Below are 17,701 nucleotides of genomic sequence, written 5' to 3' on the forward strand. Positions count from 1 at the left end.
AGACTACAGACAGACGTGAGAGAAACCTCCACTAGGATTAGCATCAAATTGAACATTGAACTTGAATTTTTACATGAAGGTTTTGCCTATTTAAACCTCCATAGAGTGACTCTCTAGCATGGACTTAGTATAAAAGTGTCAATTTCACTTCAGAAAACACCTTGCTTTTGTCATACAGGTGTCCAGAAAAGACCCCTCTGACACCTACCACCAAACGTGTTTCTTATGTCGACAGCACTGGCTCAGCAGGCGGAGATCTTCGTCAGTGACGTAGATAAGCTTGTGAAATTCGAATGACCTGATTTCAGGCCTCTCTGCAGAAAAACGTCTGGAACTCAGGAATGTGTGGACGATTTTAATTTATATTTCACATGTTTACTGAGGCACCATGGAGACAATATTACATACCAAATAATAGAAAAAGCTGGCTTGGCAAAATATGGCTCCTTGAAAAGAGATTAGACAGACAATTCAGTATCATATTGTTCTACGTCTTTGCACATGTTTTCAGCACTTATATTCAAACATATTTAATGTATTTAGAAACAAAAGAATACCGTAATTTCTCGTGTGTAATGCGCACCCATGTATAATATGCACCCCCAAAGTTGACCTCAAAATTCTGGAAAACCCTTCTACCCATGTATAATGCATTTTTACAATGCATGATTTTGCTTCTATCCATATGTTCAAAACAGTAAGTCATTCATCTTCCGTTCCGCTTATCCTCACTAGGGTCGCGGGCGTGCTGGAGCCTATCCCAGCCATTTTCGGGCGAGAGGCGGGCTACACCCTGAACTGGTCGCCAGCCAATCCCTGGGCACATATGGATAAACAACCATTCATGGTTGTTGTTCAGTCATCAGTTGTGAAAATGCATTATAGAAAAGAAATTACAGTATATGTTGTGGGGGACTTTAACACTGAGACTCACTTCTCCTGGCCCTGTTGTGCAATTGTCGCTGGCCCAAAAATATTTTACACATCACACCAGACACTGACGCTAATTATTTAGATTCTCTGAATCTCTGTGGTAATGGCACTGAATATGGGATCTCTCTGAAATAGAGGCTTAACAAACAGTCAGTGAGGAAAACATAACCTCTTCTGAGGAGCTGAGCGAGTGTATCATGCTTTGTGTACAAGAGAGGGATGTGAAAGAATGAGAGAGGGAAGTCAAGAGTAAAGCGGAAAGTGAGTTGCTCACTTTCTATTAGTGGTGATCAATATTAGTGTCTGACAGCGCAGCACTTAAGCCTTTACCGTAAATCGTGTACTATAATGATGGAGCCTCTGAATCGCTCCCATAACAAACATACTGTACGTACCCACAAACTGTACATCCTGTAGAGGCACCAGAAAATGACTCTCTAGTAGCTAAATAAGCACCAGCATCACATATTTGACTCTTCAGTGAATGCTAAAAGGAATTGCATTAACAAATGACTGACTTGACACTTTTGGTTGCACACAGCAGGACAAGGAACAAGGAAGCAAGAGAGGATTTACAGCAGCATCTAAGTGCAGACAGCAAGAACAACTCACTGATTGAGCTCCACGTCCAAGGTGAACTTCCTGCCAAAAGCCTCCACTTGAAAGCTGGCCTGGGCCACATGGTTCACCTGAAAGAGGACGTAAGAAAGGACAGATCAGTTAAAGCTATTAGCATATTCATATATCGGAAAGCACGTAATGACCTGCATGCATTGGACAAATCGACATGGATGGATGACTGCAGGCTGTCGCCAGCGACAAAATGACTCCTTATTAGGACATCCATGTTCATTGAGACATCAGCTCATCTACGTTGTTGCTGGTGTTGAAAATTATGGAAATGCGATGGTTTTGAGCCATGTTGTAGCCACACACAAGACCAACACAATGTCAGGAGAATTTAGTGGGAAATCATACAAAAAAGGCAATCAACACTTATTCAAATTGTAGCTAATATGCTGCATTGCAAATTATTAATACAAAATACCTTGGGAAAACTGTCTTTGGTTGTAAATAGCTTTAAAAATACACAAACACACACACGTATATATATATATATATATACAGTGGGTACGGAACGTTTTCAGACCCCCTTAAATGTTTCACTCTTTGTTAGATTGCAGCCATTTGTGAACTTTTTTTTTCCTCATTAATGTACACACAGCACCCCCATATTGACAGAGAACAAACACAATTGTTGTTGCAGATTTATTAAAAAAGAATAACTGAAATATCACAGGCGGCACGGTGGACGACTGGTTAGAGCGTCTGCCTCACAATTCTGAGGATCGGGGTTCAATCCCCGGCCCCGCCTGTGTGGAGTTTGCATGTTCTCCCCGTGCTTGCGTGGGTTTTCTCCGGGCACTCCGGTTTCCTCCCACATCCCAAAAATACGCATGGTAGGTTAATTGATGACTCTAAATTGCCCGTAGGTGTGAATGTGAGTGTTAATGGTTGTTTGTTTGTATGTGCCCTGCGATTGGCTGGCAACAGGGTCAGGGTGTACCCTGCCTCCTGCCTGATGTTAGCTGGGAAAGGCTCCAGCACGAGGAGAAGCGGCTCAGAAAATAGATGGATGGATGGATGAAATATCACACAGCCATAAGTAGTCAGACCCTTTGCTGTGACACTCATATTTTGAACTCGGGTGCTGTCCATTTCTTCTGATCATCCTTAAGATGATTCTAAACCTTCATTGGAGTCCAGCTGTGTTTGATTATACTGATTGGACTTGATTCGGAAAGCCACACACCTGTTTATGTAAGACCTTACAGCTCACAGTGCATGTCAGAGCAAATGAGAAACATGAGGTCAAAGGAACTGCCTGAAGACCTCAGAGACAGAATTGTGGCAAGGCACAGATCTGGCCAAGGTTACAAAAAAAAAATTCTGATGCACTTAAGGTTCCTAAGAGCCCTGTGGCCTCCATAATCCTGAAATGGAAGACGACCAGAACCCTTCCCAGAGCTGGCCGTCAGGCCACACTGAGAAATTGGTGAGAGAGGTCAAGAAGATCCCAAAGATCACTGTGGCTGAGCTCCAGAGATGTAGTCCGGAGATGGGAGAACGTTCTAGAAAGTTAACCATCACTGCAGCCCTCCACCAGTCGGGGCTTTATGGCAGAGTGGCCCGACGGAAGCCTTTCCCCAGTGCTAAAGAACACCTGAAGGACTCCAAGATGGTGAGAAATAAGATTCTCTGGTCTGATGAGACCAAGATAGAACCTTTTTGGCCTGAAAATGGCTGCCCACCAACGTTCACTATCCAACCTGACAGAACTGGAGAGGATCTGCAAGGAGGAATGGGAGAGGATCCCCAAATCCAGGTGTGAAAAACCTGTTGCATCATTCCCAAAAAGACTCATGGCTGTATTTGCCCAAAAGGGTGCTTCTACTAAATACTGAGCAAAGTGTCTGAATACTTATGGCTGTGTGATATTTCAGTTTTTCTTTTTTAATAAATCTGCAAAAAGTTCAACAATTCCGGTTTTTTTCCATCAATATGGGGTGCTGTGTGTAAATTAATGGGGGGGGAAATGAATTTGAATGATTTTAGCAAATGGCTGCAATATAACAAAGTCTGAAAATTTTAAGGCAGTCTGAATAATCTCCGTACCCACTGTATACATAACTTAATTTCTGATCTTATTTGTTCTACTTTCCTTGTATGTATGAATTACCTGGGTTGTTCCCAACATCTGGTGAAATTTTCATGTCAATAGCACCTTCGGAAATATACTTAGTGAGAAAAATGGTGACGTGTTAAATACTTATTTCAGCTGCTGTGTGTGTTTGTGTGTATGTTTATATATATATATATATATATATATATATTGCATTTTATGTGTGTCTAGTAACAATAAAAGGCCTTCTACTCTATTCTTTTCTATTCTAATCATGTCAGTCTTCTACTAATTACTGGGTTTTTTAGTAAAATCAAACAAAATTCTGAAAACTGGCTGTTTCGGCTCAACAATGTAAATTAAGCAAGTCTTTTTTTTTTTTTTTTTTTTTTTTTACAATCACTTTTATTTGTTGACAACATATCGTTTGGAAGCAAATAACGAACAAAAGTGGCAAATGGAAATGGGAAAAACAAACGGACTCAAATGCATGACACCAGTCACAGAAGATAAAAATTAAAGTCCTTATAAATTGGTCAAGCCAGCTGAGAGTCTAATCAGGGGAACTGAAAGAGGAAGTAGAAACCTTCCAAACTCAAAATAATACCAGTAACATGGCTTCGCAGAAGCAACACTTCTGGTCGATCATTTACCGTAACAACTGGCCATCTCTTACTATTATGACACTGAAACACTCCCTGGACAAAAGTACTCGGACACCACGCTTTTTCTGCTTTAAAGGAGTCTGCTTACATCATACTAACGTCTCTTCTCTAATAATGTCACCGGGATATGATTAATTTTAGGCTTGAATGAACGTTCTTCAGACTATACAGTCGTTGGTGTATAACACAGACATGCATTACTGTGGTTGCATGAGTTTGATTGATGTGACTCGAGCTGGATACTCATTCCTATTGAGGGTTGGACACAGATGGTGCACGCGGCTTGATTCATTCATTCATTCATTCCACACCCCTCAGGGTCAATGAGAACCCGCCGACAGTCATTCTGGCGGACCCCTCCCCCTCCTTCCACCCTCGTGGCGCGCGCTACCTTCATTACAACGTGGATGCTACATGACCACAACGTGGGGGAGGCGACGGTGTTCGTTTGAGGAGGTACCCCTGTGCTCACCCAAGGGTGACCGTATAGCACCTGCTCCCCGAGGAGCACAGCCTCTATTGTTTGTAAGCGTGGCTGCTCTACTCAATGTATATATGAGCGGGTAAAATGTATACTGTATGTATATGTATATCATCTAATCTAATCTGCAATATGAAACGCCTGATGTGAGGAGATAGCGGTGATTGTGTGCTGTGTAATCTACTAACTCTTCCCTCCTTGATTTGCGAGTTACGGCAGAGATGACTTTCCATTCCACATTGTCCAAGTGCAGACACAAGTGCAGACACATACAGTGGGCAAATACCCGCACAGGCTAGTTTCATTTGAGAGCTTTGTTTTTACACCAAACACAACACTTTGTGCTACTCCTCCGCTGGCGGTGTTGATGTTTGCATCTTTGACTTAAAAATAGCCCAGTGAGTCTATAAATAACATGCTGCATGCTTGACATCCTTTCAAAACCACCGGACAGGTTTGTTTTTAGACTTGTGGCACTAAAAACAGCTAATAAGTGATCAAACTCGATTCATGTGACGTGGCAGATGACTGGCAACTCTCCTAAGGCGTCTACAACCATCACTAATCTATTTTCTAGTCAATTTCTGTATAAATGGGATCCACGCGAAATAGCTTGACCAAGTCCACCAGGCAATGCTTCGCCTTTCGTAACAGCGCCGGGAGGAGATACCTGTGCATATGTGTCATAATAATAATAAGAATAATGAATTTTATTTAATGGCACCTTTCAAAGCACAGACATACAACGTACAATCAAACAATAAAATCAAGGTATAGGTCAAATTAAAAACGCAAGAAGAAAAAAAACACCAAGACTATAAATGTAACACCTGACACTAATTTCTCCAGCCCTGTTGTGTTAAAAAAAAGCAATTGTTTCTGTCCGACCACTATTTCATACGTTGCACCATGTTAGTACTGACGTCATCTAATTATGTGATTTTGGCATGTTGTGTCGCTGTGTGAAACGCGCAATATCCCCCTTTTTTGGGGTTCCGTGTAAAAGGCTCAGACACACAATTTCTTGGCAAATGGTTTTTTGATGGACATTTGTTGTTGTAAATTCAGTTCTCTTTCATTATTTTAAATAAAGTTTACACACGGTCAATGCTCCAGGAATACATGATTGATTTTAGAAAGTTTGGGTTTCTATTTGGCAGATGGCTACTGCTACATTGTCTGAGGTGTGAGACACAAAGGGTATCTTAACTTAACTGCTACCATCTGTAGCCCGCTACACTCTCTGAGCCGGTTTTGGCGAATCTTTATCTGACAAAATAAGTAAGGAAGCAATCTTGTCTTTGTGGGTTTTTATTACAAGAAAGAAAGAAATCTTTGCAAAGAGAGGAAAAGGTGCAAGTCGTCACGAGTTGTTACCCCTGCAAGCGCAGGGGAAGCGCATGCAAAAAAAAAAAAAAAAAAGTCACCTTCGTTATAGAGAAGTGAGAGAGACAGGAAAATAAAGATATACACCCCTCTCATTTCCACAACATTCTGACACAATTCGCTTCGTCCAGCTGCACTCAAACTGAGCTTTATGGGAATGGGTGCATGCAGAGAATGAGAAAGTAACAGAAACCCAGGGTACTGCGCTGTCTAAAAGCAATAAAACATGCAAAGGTTATATCAAACTCATATGTGATATATATGAAACATAAATGTTTCACATCGGGCCCCACACACATTAAATTACACATGCCATGTGCGGATAATGCTAAGTGATTTTTTTTTCGTTTGAAATAGACCAATGAGACATAGTGTATCACGAGATTGAATCAGTTACAGCCATAATGGTGGTGACTGCATCACACTGGTTACTAGAAACTCTAGTCACATGCTGACTCCAGTCAGGATCCGGACCTGGACTTTTTCTTTTTTTTTTTAATGCACAAAGGCCTATTATTAGCTTTTTATGATATTAGCATACTCTAAGTTATTACTGTGGCAAATGTGTGCACACAGCAAATGCAGAGACCAATCAATCATGTGCATTCTAAGTCCTCCCACGTGATACGACTCAGCCAATTACATGGTTTATTCAGCAGCTTTGCCAGTTGAGCAAGTAGGTGTGCGAGTCAAAACAAGCGGTGAGATATTCATCTTTTAAAACAAGACAGCGAAGGGGTGTCAAAGTTGTTCATATTAGTTCCGATATATCTTTGCTAATATAATTTAACAACTCAGAATTCTCAGTCTATTTTGTTAGTTTTTTTGTATTTGCTGTACTTAGTTCATTTTATTGAAGAAATGTGTTATTAGTCCTTCCATTTCAGTGTGAAAATCAACAACACATAATAGAGTCAGCCGGTTATGACAATGCATGCATTCATTATGACGGCGAGAAGAAAAACATCGTCAACTGTACCTTCTTCAACTCTTAAATGAATGACACTGATACAGTATACCATACACAGGATGCCTTATGTATTTATTTGTCCAAGTGTTACGACCCCTAGTGGAGCAGGGGTACAATAGCAACTTGTGGCATTTGAATGCATGTGGAAGTATATCATGTTGTTGTTGTTGTTGTTGTTGTTGTTGTTGTTTCGTCTGATGCTTTCGTGTTAAGACCCAATGGTCAGCGTTTATATCGGCTATGCATAATTTGAGGAACAGAAAAATCTGAAAATCTAAAATATACATGTGTGTATATATATATATGTGTGTGTGTGTGTGTGTGTTATAATGTATTAGTAATGACGATATGACTGATGATTTTGTTTGTTATCGTTATTCGTCCTCTTAAAAATCTAAACATGAAAATGTAGATTTGTGTTTTGCCCGCAAGTACCGATGAGCATCACGTTGCTTCATCCAGATGTTTTGTTGATATTTTTCTCCCGTGTTTCTTCCCCACCAGAGGACTCCAGGGAGATGCGAACCTAGAAACAAACTTCCGCCGCCACCACCACCACTACTCCAAAAACCGAAGCGCGGCGTGTACCTGTGCGGATTCGGGGCTGCCTATGACACGTGTGCTGAGCTCATGGTGGCCGATCATGCTATGGTTGTGTCTGCTGTAGAGCAGGCGGACGGGCACCGCGTCCTGCTGCTTCTTCTTGCCCAACGTGCCGCCTCCCTTACGAGGCGTATTGACGTTCGACGAGGCGTCACCTGCACCGGGGAGGGGAGACCACCCATTTTATTATTGTTGAGGACAAAAAGACACATCCACCCCCATATGAAAATGCCCATTGCTTTCATTTGCCAATTCCCGGTACGAACGTAGAGCAGCAATGGTATAGGATAGAATATAACTAAATAAACGCTACTTAAATCGTGATACTAATAATAATATTATGATGGATTACCATTCTGGGAATGGGGGTTGCTCTGGTGACCGACGTGCATCAAACCACAGACGCACAAAAGGGAAATCCACCATGGTGCGCGCATCATCATCTTCATCATCATCATCATCATCATCTTCCTCGCGACGTCTCTGGATGGGAATGGCAAAACAATGCGGTAATCCACGACGGGCTTCGCTAGGGGACGATGGAGCCGGGGTTGCTGGTGGGCTTCGTGCAGTTCCTGTGATCGGAGGCCATCTGGGGTCCGGACGAGACTGAACGCCGACCGCGTCTGAGCGCACCGAGACACGGCGGTTCTTCAGCGGCGAGGAGTGGGGGGCGAGGTGGGTAGGGGAGGAGAGTAATGGGGGGGGGTGGAGGAGGGGGGGGGGCGCAGGACAGGGGACACCTCCTAAAACACATCAATATCCAGCGGATCACTGCAGAAACGACTCATACATAAACATGACTGAGCGTGAGGCGTGGAGGGGCGGCATGGAGGGAAGCTGCCCTTCCGACAGACATCCGAACCGAAGCACCTCCGCGGCCCTGGCTGATGAGACCCCGCAAGGAGCACAGTCTCTCCGGCTCCTGTCCTCATCATTCACGCAGTCATCTGCAGGGGCGCCATAAATCACAGCACACGGGGGAATTTTCATGTGCATGTTTATTAAGTATCGCATCTTTTTTTTCACTGGGGAAATAAGACAATATTTTACGCTTTAATGTGTTCAAATTTCAGTCACATCAATATTTCTGTTTTCATCCATTTTAACCAACACCTACCCTTATCCAGACTAGATTATTTCCAAGTAATTGCTAAAGAATATGAAATGTGATGCTCATTTTTTGTCAGATTATTGACAATTTTTTTGCATACAATGGGCCATTGCACTTCTCTGAGGGCCAAGCTCCATTCATGAAAAAGCTATATATGCTGAGCATTTGTGGGTTAATTGTTTTTGAACTTTTTATAACAGTTCTGAGGTTGTGTTTGTTTAGCGTTGCATGCATTAAATTGCTCACGGGCAGTAGGTTCACTACCCTTGCTCTACAGAAGAAAAAAAAGAGGACCATTAAATTGTATGAATGATTATTCCCTGGTGTCATGCAAACTGTCTGTAATTTTGTTGTGCTTTGTCATACGTTGCTTCCATCCAGTAATCAAATCTGTCAGAATTACACATCCATTTTATCAGTTGAGTGAAAAAGTTGGCAGAGCGTTTGCAGAGAATTTGTCACAAGCGTCGTTTGGTGTTACATATTCTACATCATGTGGCATCTAGGTTCACATTCTGTGTTACATGCTCTTCACATGTAGCGTCTATAGTTTCCATCTTTGGCGTTTATAAGCGCTGACCTTCCTCCTCACGGTCTTGGATGGAAAGCAGCTCAGTGAAGAAAGAGACTCTCCGTCTGCCTCTGAGACGTTTCCACCAGCTTTCCTGGGTGGCTCCTTGTTCTTGTCAGTCTCTTGTTGATTTGTGGCAACACTGGGGCTTCCATAGTATGACTCGTACCGTGGCTCCTGATCACTGTGTGTGTGTGTGTGTGTGTGTGTGTGTGTGCGTGCGTGAGGTACTTGCACATCAAGGTTGACCTGAGGAATGAATAGGTGGCTTTGGGCCGTGCTTTCACCGCTAGAGGGTGCAGTATCCTGAGCAGCTTTCTGAGGGGAGGACGTCAATAAGTTGAGTGTGCACGGCAGTTTAAGTGAGATAGGTCTAAACTTTGACCTGTGTGAGACAGTCAGGCAAGTCCTGCTCTCACTGTGAAGCAGGGGAGCAGACTGAGGGCCTGAAGTAACTTGAAAAGAAAAAGTTTCCATAGGGCAGTCAGCAGGCTGGTGCTGTTCCTTTTTAACAATCTCTGTGGCTCTGAGATTACTTCCTTCAAATTGTCCAATGTCAAGTTGAACAGATGAAACGCTGCACTTTGGCCTGACGGGAACAAAAATAAATAAATCAATGAGTAGAAGGTTGTAAAAAGTGTGAATAGGTTTTTACTCTTTCAGCAACAGTATCAAATGAATTGAAAAATATTCCAGGAATTATACCTTTTAATAAAAGTGTTGAAATGGATGAAGCTGGAGTGTAGCGTTGAAACCAGTTGGTTCACCACTTGATAAGCATCACTCTTTGAGAAAGCCTGGTGACGTTCACTTTGCAGGTGCTGGATTAAATAAAGTACCAATTGACATTACCAGTGCAGTTTTGAGTAAATGTTAGGGATATTAAAGTAAGTGTTAGACACAGGGATTTGAATTCAAACTGATGCTCTGAAGGATTCCATTTCATTATCTGCGTAATCTAACAACATGAAATATTACCAGGAAATACACAAACTGGCCAAAGACAATTTTAAAAATTATATTGAACAATTATATTGACCTGAGAAGGTCAAAAAGCAATGACAGTTCGGCAAGGTCGGAATACGAAAAGATGGGTATGTTTCACTATTCATAAATGTGAACTTAGGCATGTTAACACTAAAAACAACTACAGGAAAATAAATTTCCTGCGACCTGTCAGAATGAAAGTGAAAGAAATAAAAAAGATTACGGCCTCTCCAGTCTAATCTTGATTTGGTTTGATGAAGGGTGGACACCTCATGAGTGGTTCTTTAAAGTAAGCCAGAACACATGAACGGTATCAATTGATACCATCCTCACATTGCATGGTTTTACCACACTTTTTGACTGTGTGGGTTTAAAAATCATGCGTTCCTCTATTTTTGTGGTCTACCAGAATTATTTTTCAAAACTCATGAAACTGGCATGCACAAAAATGATGGTACCTTCAAACTGATATCAAGTTGCATAACCTTTTGAGTCAATCACTGCAATCTGTGTAACTGCGATTTGTGTAACTCTCACTGAGACCTTTGTACCTGTCAACAGGTATTTTGGTCCAACCTTTGAAAGCAAACAGCTCCAGATGTCTCAGGTTCGAAGGGGTCTTTCTCCAGACTATGTATGTTTCAGTTCCTTCCACAGATGTTCAATAGCACTTGGATCAGAGTTATTCAGAATAGTGCAATGTTTTGTTCTTAGCCATTCTTGGGTGTTAGCTGTGTGGTTTCGGTCGTTCTCCCGTTGAGAGAACCCATGACCTGCTGTCTGAGACCAAGCTTCCCGACACTGGGCAACACCTTTCATGCACTGCAGAATGCCTTGATAGTCTTAAGGTTTCTTTGCACAGATTTCTCTGCACAGATTCCGCACACCATGTGCCCGATGCACAAAGCAGCCCCAGATCATAGAGCTTCATCTGTGTTTTACGGTAGGTAGTGTTTTTCTTTATATGTTTCAATTTCGCCTCAACAAAACATAGGGCAGATGTGACTTCGGACAGAGTCCAAATTACATTCTCCCAGAAGCGTTTTGGCTGATCAAAATGTATTTCTAGCAATATCAAGTTTCGTTACTTTTAAGTTAGTTCAGTGACCCTTGTTTTTTTTTTTTTTCAATTATTCAACAGAATGGTGCCAACAATTTTGTCCATGTGTCTCAGACTTATGTTATTGTCTTAACCTTTTTTTCTTTTACACCTGTATAACAGTCAAGACTGTCAATATGTTATTTGGAATATTTGAACAAATTCTAATCTGAACCAGTTGTGATTGATCTCAGAGGTTCCAGTGTTGCTGCCGATAAACATCTGAGAGTGGTGACAAAAATGAAGACTTACTGTCATTAGGTTTTCATATCTTGCCAAACAGCACTCGCAGTAGCCGCTTCGTTTCTTGTCTTTGGTCTTCCTTCGACCAGCAGCTTGTCCTTCACAAGCTGAGGCTTTGACACTTTAAGAGGATAAAACATCCCAACCATTAGTGCTTGGCGATAAATCGATTATATTTTATTTCCCCCAACAAACATGGCTGCGGACAGTGAGAAGCCATTTGACAAAAGCCGTCAATGTTTCCAACGCTGCGACTTTTCCAACCTATCGAGTGACCAGTGAATTTAAGTCCCGCTAAGAAACAGAAAACATGAGCGGAATCGTTTTCACATTGTTGTCCATATGACAAGAAAGGCGCCCAGTGGAAAGCAATCACAGAGGCAATCGCGCTTAACACTGCCAAACACATGGTGCCCACTTATATGTTGGAAAATGAGTCACTCATCAGCATGTTGGGAACTTTTCACCCAAGGTATTCGCTTCCAAGCCGCTAATATTATGCTAAGGTCGCCTTGCCTCACCTGCACAACGCTAAGTGAGAAAAGACCGTGCGAGAGCTGCAGCGGGTGCGGTCTCTCATCGACAAGACATGGACCAACCAAGCCATGCAATTTGATGCCTCATTTTATGATGTTAAATTATTGAACATTTAAAATGTTAATTTATTTAGGATTGTGTTTACATACATGTTTTGACAAAAGAGACATTTCTTTCCCAAAAGGACACACTTATTTTCACATTATCAGGGGAAAAAAACAAAACATTTCTTTCTATTATTTGTATGAAAGTTGATCTAAGTTAATAATTGGGAAAATCTGATTTTGGTGGAAAAAATATCTGAGATTTCATTTTAGCCACACTACCTATGTTTTTTTCAAACTGAATTTCAAAGTCTCCATTGTAGGAAGTAAAACAAATACAGGAATGTTTGGTAAAGGACTGGTATTTACATTGTGTATCATCCTTATTTAATAAGTAAAAAAAGCTGCCATACCTCTTCCCTTGCTGTTTGTCACCAGCAGGGTATTTATCATCAACTAAGAAGGGACTATGAGGAGCAAGCGTCTTTAGGTTCAACTCGGGCATGTTTGTCATGGTGAGGTATATCGGACAGTAATGTCTGAGGATAAAAAATGTCAACACTTTCAAAATGTGCATTTTTAAATGGTAAATTTTACTCTCTCTAACCTGCTTGAATCTTCAATCTTGATGAAAGGTTTACGGATCTGCCCTCCTGCGGAAAAACTAACTGTTAGGACATATACACACGTCAAATGATTGCACAAAATAGGACAGCTACTGCACAAGTCATTCACCTTCGGCTTTCCGACAAGTGAGCTTTGCTGTGGATGAGTCTTTGACCTACAGTACATGGGGGAAAAAAGTAGTAAAATATCAAATATGTGAATGTTTATATGGATATTGAAGTGTTGAATGTGTGAACTTACAGTTGCTTTGGTTGCAGTAGGGATTGGACACTGGCCTGCAATGGTCTTTTTCTTCTTCTCGATATACACCAACACATCTGCACATGCAGCGCAAACTGACCATTAGCTCATGCACAGCACAATGATACCGTGGAAGCTCCAAAGTCAAACGGGCCAAAAGTGGTACAATTTGGAGTTCAACAAAAATGTTTGGAGAAAAATATGTCTCAAATAGAACAAGAAATTGAACTTACTTCGACACAGGAACGGGTCTGGCTGCTACGTCAATACAATATGAGCAATACAATAAATTGTCAAAAGGCTTTAATGATTCCAACAATACCTATAAAACATTACTAGGTGCTACTATTGTTCTGCAAACGCCTTCCTGTTCCCTTTCCATTACTGTCAGGCTTCTTCAAATAGTGAGCATTTTATTTGTATTTTAGTTTGATTATAGTGCAGGGGTGGCCAACTAGTCAGAGACTAAGAGCCACTTTTTTTTCTCTGTTACTGCAAAGAGCCACATCATACACATGAACATCATCTTCTTTGATCATACATTCATTTGACACAGACCGTGCAAATATTGCCAACTGAGGCTTGTCTTGTATGTCACAACTCTCATCTAATGCCACACTAAAATACTCACATGCTTGAAGGTCAGAGTGCAACTGTGATTCAACAGCTGTATTAATATCCGATATTCTGCGTTTAACACTGTGGCGGGACAGTTGAACGTCTGATACGCTCCGTTTTAGTTTGTTGTCTCCAGGAGCCAAGATTGCAAAGGCGCCAATGAGGCATTTTTTAATGAAGTCCCCTTCGTTGTATGGCTTTTTAGCCCGTGCTATGTTCCAAGCCAGCTGATATGATGCAAGCGTTACGGTCTCCGAGTGTTTCGGAAATTTTTGGAAAAACTGCACCTGCTTTTCTGCCTGGCTTTTCAAAGCGACCCACTTGTTCTTGCGAAGTTCAGTCCCTTTTGGAAATTCCTGTTCGATGTTAGGGTGGAGTGAGCTGAAGGGACGCTGAAGATTTGAAGCTTTGAAATGCGCTAAGGCTGCGTGACATATAAGGCAGATCGGCTTGCCATTACGTTTAACAAAAAAATATAAACTCTCCCACTCTGGCAAAAACGTCCTGTGTTCTTCCTTCATATTTTCGTTTGGCTGTGCTTTTTTTCCCTGCCATTTCAAGAGGTAACTTGACGGAAATTGTTTACAACACAAATGATGTCACACCAAAGATTCTCTCGTCGCTCGTTTGACGTCACTCAAACAGGCTTACATGGTCAGTGTGCCATCTAGCTGTAGGGGGAGTGAATGACAGCGCCAGCCAAGCATTTTTGACGCATGTCATGTGACAGCTCCTGAAGAGCCGCATGAAACTAGTTAAAGAGCCGCTTGAGGCTCGCGAGCCGCGGGTTGGCCACCCCTGTTAGTGGTTAACTTAAAATATTCATAAAAACATTGCAATTGTTTTTAGATTCAAACAACTTGTAAGCCAACCTGCATTATAAAACATCACTTTCAAGGTTCCACTGCATAACTGGTACAACATATACATTTACATATGATCTACAATATGTACACACCGTCAATGTAAAAGATTTTCACACCCCACTCCATAGCCTTTGACAGAATCTTGTTTATCTGCAAAATGTCCTAAAAACAGAGATTTTATCAGCAAAATAAATAACATGACTCTTTACAGATGTTATAAATGCGGAGGGCAAACAAACCTTTTTTTTCACCGCCTTGTCTACTAAAGACTTCCCACGACTTGTGACGCACTGCAAAGCAAAAACCAAAAGAAAAAAAATGAAGGGCAACAAAGCGAGCTAAACTGAAGAACGAGTTAAATAAAAACTGTATCAGCACAAATGAAGCAATCCAAGCGAGCTCACCGTGTCTGGTTGAACCTGTGACGTTCTCTTCATGTTGCCGCTACCGCAGTCCTTCTGGAGTGTATTTGAGCGAGGGCCAGGTGAACTCTGTCCAGATTGCGGGCTGGTGAGTAGAGAGTCTTGCCTGAGGCATTGCACATATTTAGTTTCCCTCTTGCTGGATACAAGATACTTGATATCTTTGCTGAAGAACTTCTCAACACTCTGGGACAACAAAAGAAAATATTAAAATGTTAGAGGAAACGTCAATCATGACATACGAGTGGCACAAGTGTTATTTTATTTCCCAAGGGGAGAAAAAGGTCTACATTTGAGGTGTGGCGCTTATTTATTCAAATGGACAACACAAATATGTATACAGAGGGTCTTTAACTGCCATTTCCACCTTACAAACGGTACGCGATGTAATAATACCTCATGCAGCACAAGAAGGCACGCTCAGTTACAGCCATACTTACTGTTTTTCATTGAATTGTTTTGTAATCAAAACCTACAAGAGTTTTTCATAGGCAGCAGCAGTTCAAAACCTGCCTCCAGCCTTCCTGTGTGGAGTTTGCATGTTCTCCCTGTGCTTGCCTGACATTTCTGGGGGTCCATTGGCTTCCTCCCATATTCCAAAAACATCATGTTAGGTTACTTGAAAGCTCTAAATTGTCCATAGATGTAATCGTGAGTATGAATGCTTGTTTGTCCATATGTGCACTGCGATTGACTGGTGACCAGTTCATGATGTACCCAGCCTCTCGCATAAAGTGTCATGGGATAGGTTCCAGCTCACCCACGACCCTAATGAAGACAAGTGCTATAGAAATGGATGGATGGATGGATGAATGGATTAACATACGCTGGTATTGGGAAAGAGTAATAATAATTTGGAACATGGTACTTCTGTGAAAATATGAATTACTTTTTTCAAAATGTATATCTTGGCCTGACTTAATTCCGACTTCTGTTAGTTTCCTGAATCCTTTCCAGTAAGAAGACACCCATTTAATCTGTCCAGGGTATGATACTTACAAGCCCATGAGGTTTTTAGGTTTTTTTGACATTTCGAGTTTACAGATTCTACGTTGCAACGAACTAGTTTTTCCAGCGGCGTAAGGATACAAAAGAGGGCATGCTTAGTCATTGTCGTACCTGTTTTTTTTTTTTTTTTTTTTTTAAATTCAATTTCAAAATTCAAAAATTTTGATTTATTGCCTAGAAGTGATACTGTAATTATCACTTAGCCTAGGTTAGTGACAGAGTGGGACGCATTCCGACTTCCATACAAATCCGATCACATCGCCACCATAGGAACGGAACTTTTGTAAACCAAGGACCCCCTGAATAAAAACACTACTTTCATTCATAGCTTGACTTACTTACGGCTTTCGCCTGCAATTCTACAATGGATTCCTCAAGCAAAGTCATCTGTAATACTAAAAGTCCTATGAAGCATTGTTAAAGATAACAGAAATCAGCAGAGGGCAAGTTCAATTAACTGTGTACTGAGATGCTAAGATAAAACATGTGGTTCTATGAGTTATGCTGCAAGGCAGGCACGTCTTGCTTTAGGACCCACCCCTCCGAGGTCTATTATATCTTTCTCCAACGACTCTGCTGTTCTGTTGGACGGCAGGTCGAGATAGAAGACTTTCCCAGCAAAAGGCTTGAGCAGTGCCTGACGGGACTTCACGAACGACTTCTTTTCACCATTTTTGCCAGCTTTTCCTAAAAAGACAACACAGTTGCAAGGTGAAGAAAGGCGAGCTTTCAAGTATTTCAACCCCACAGAACCTGTATTTTGTCAAACATGTCCAACCAATGTGATGAGAAATTATATGACCATAATTTTAAAAATACTACCGTCCCAGACGACTCCAGCTTGCCTCTGCGTGCCTTTTGTCTTCATTTTATTCTCCTTCAGGTAACAAGTAGACATTTTTCGCCCTCTGTGTGTCGACATACTGAGCCCAAGTCCTCATGTGACCGCTGGGTGTGCTTGTAAACAAAATGGGAATATTTACAAACTAGCAGTGTAAACACTCAAATCTTTTTTTGACCATTCGAAGGGGAAAATGTTGCCCTCTGACGGTAATAGACTTACCGTTATCGGTCGGGTCGCTTCAAGATAAACTTAAATTAAGAGACTTAACTTCAGCATGAAAACATTTTATGTCGAGTGGCACCCGTAATTGACATTTGTAATTGTTTGGGTCATCTCTGTTCTTAAAGTCTTAACGTCGACGTTTGACAGAACTTTCCATTCCCGCAATGTAGTGGAAACGACAAGCAAGTTGCCACGACGGAGAACTCAAAACACGGGCCTCGTACTATCACTTTCAAATGGCTATGTTTAAGTTTTACTAACGTATTCTTAGCATCTCGTTCGTTATTGTCTCCCTGTTTTTACGCCATGCCTCCAAAGTAAACAGAGTTGCGGATTTCCGTGACGATCGACATATGCAACAGCAGAAATAGGTATATTAGCGAGGGTGTTCTGATATACTGTTTCGACACCGCATGAAAAAGAAGTAAAACATTTAAATAGCTTTATTCATCAAAGACATACCGACTAGCAAGGATTGTTGTCAGTTTCTGTATGCGTAACATGTCTGTAATAATGCGTTGTGTGAAACGGGTTACTT

The 17,701-nt window shown here is 41.4% G+C and overlaps 2 protein-coding genes across 8 annotated transcripts in view; both read right to left on the bottom strand.

Moving 5' to 3' along the window:
- Positions 1 to 8,371, bottom strand: part of adam22 (ADAM metallopeptidase domain 22) — a 76,414-nt gene extending 68,043 nt beyond the window's left edge. For all 4 annotated transcript variants that reach the window (XM_061674011.1, XM_061674010.1, XM_061674012.1 and 1 more), the window contains exons 1-3: positions 8,074 to 8,371; positions 7,707 to 7,876; positions 1,546 to 1,622 (exon numbers count right to left, since the gene is read on the bottom strand). In XM_061674011.1, the coding sequence (XP_061529995.1) occupies positions 1,546 to 1,622; positions 7,707 to 7,876; positions 8,074 to 8,188 (362 nt within the window). In that variant the 5' untranslated portion in view covers positions 8,189 to 8,371. The remainder of the gene's footprint in view (positions 1 to 1,545; positions 1,623 to 7,706; positions 7,877 to 8,073) is intronic.
- Positions 8,372 to 8,667: 296 nt separating this feature from the next.
- Positions 8,668 to 17,699, bottom strand: dbf4 (DBF4-CDC7 kinase regulatory subunit). Of its 4 annotated transcripts, none has more exons than XM_061674016.1 (13): positions 17,626 to 17,699; positions 16,920 to 17,054; positions 16,636 to 16,784; positions 15,072 to 15,275; positions 14,907 to 14,957; positions 14,760 to 14,829; positions 13,184 to 13,260; positions 13,052 to 13,097; positions 12,924 to 12,969; positions 12,730 to 12,855; positions 11,745 to 11,856; positions 10,112 to 10,227; positions 8,672 to 9,995 (listed from the first exon to the last, which is right to left on the bottom strand). In XM_061674016.1, the coding sequence occupies exons 2-13, from the start codon at positions 17,017 to 17,019 to the stop codon at positions 9,380 to 9,382; spliced, it is 1,713 nt and encodes a 570-aa protein (XP_061530000.1). In that variant the 5' UTR covers positions 17,020 to 17,054; positions 17,626 to 17,699; the 3' UTR covers positions 8,672 to 9,379. The 4 variants fall into 4 exon arrangements, with proteins under 4 accessions (XP_061530001.1, XP_061530002.1, XP_061530000.1 ...); XM_061674014.1 differs by lacking the exon at positions 17,626 to 17,699 and adding an exon at positions 17,161 to 17,617 and having other exon boundaries at positions 8,673 to 9,995; XM_061674018.1 differs by lacking the exons at positions 12,730 to 12,855; positions 17,626 to 17,699 and adding an exon at positions 17,161 to 17,617 and having other exon boundaries at positions 8,671 to 9,995.
- Positions 17,700 to 17,701: the final 2 nt, after the last annotated feature.

The sequence above is a fragment of the Phycodurus eques genome, chromosome 4 (assembly GCF_024500275.1).
Source record: "Phycodurus eques isolate BA_2022a chromosome 4, UOR_Pequ_1.1, whole genome shotgun sequence".
Lineage (NCBI taxonomy): Eukaryota > Metazoa > Chordata > Actinopteri > Syngnathiformes > Syngnathidae > Phycodurus > Phycodurus eques.

Excerpts from the sequence above, each read along its gene's own strand:
- dbf4 (XM_061674016.1), bottom strand. The coding sequence starts at position 17,019 with ATGTCGACACACAGAGGGCGAAAAATGTCTACTTGTTACCTGAAGGAG. Across the intron at positions 12,970-13,051 it reads CACTTGTCGGAAAGCCGAAG|GAGGGCAGATCCGTAAACCT; the intron begins GTGAATGACTTG and ends GTTTTTCCGCAG. Across the intron at positions 9,996-10,111 it reads TTCAACACTTTTATTAAAAG|GCCAAAGTGCAGCGTTTCAT; the intron begins GTATAATTCCTG and ends TGTTCCCGTCAG.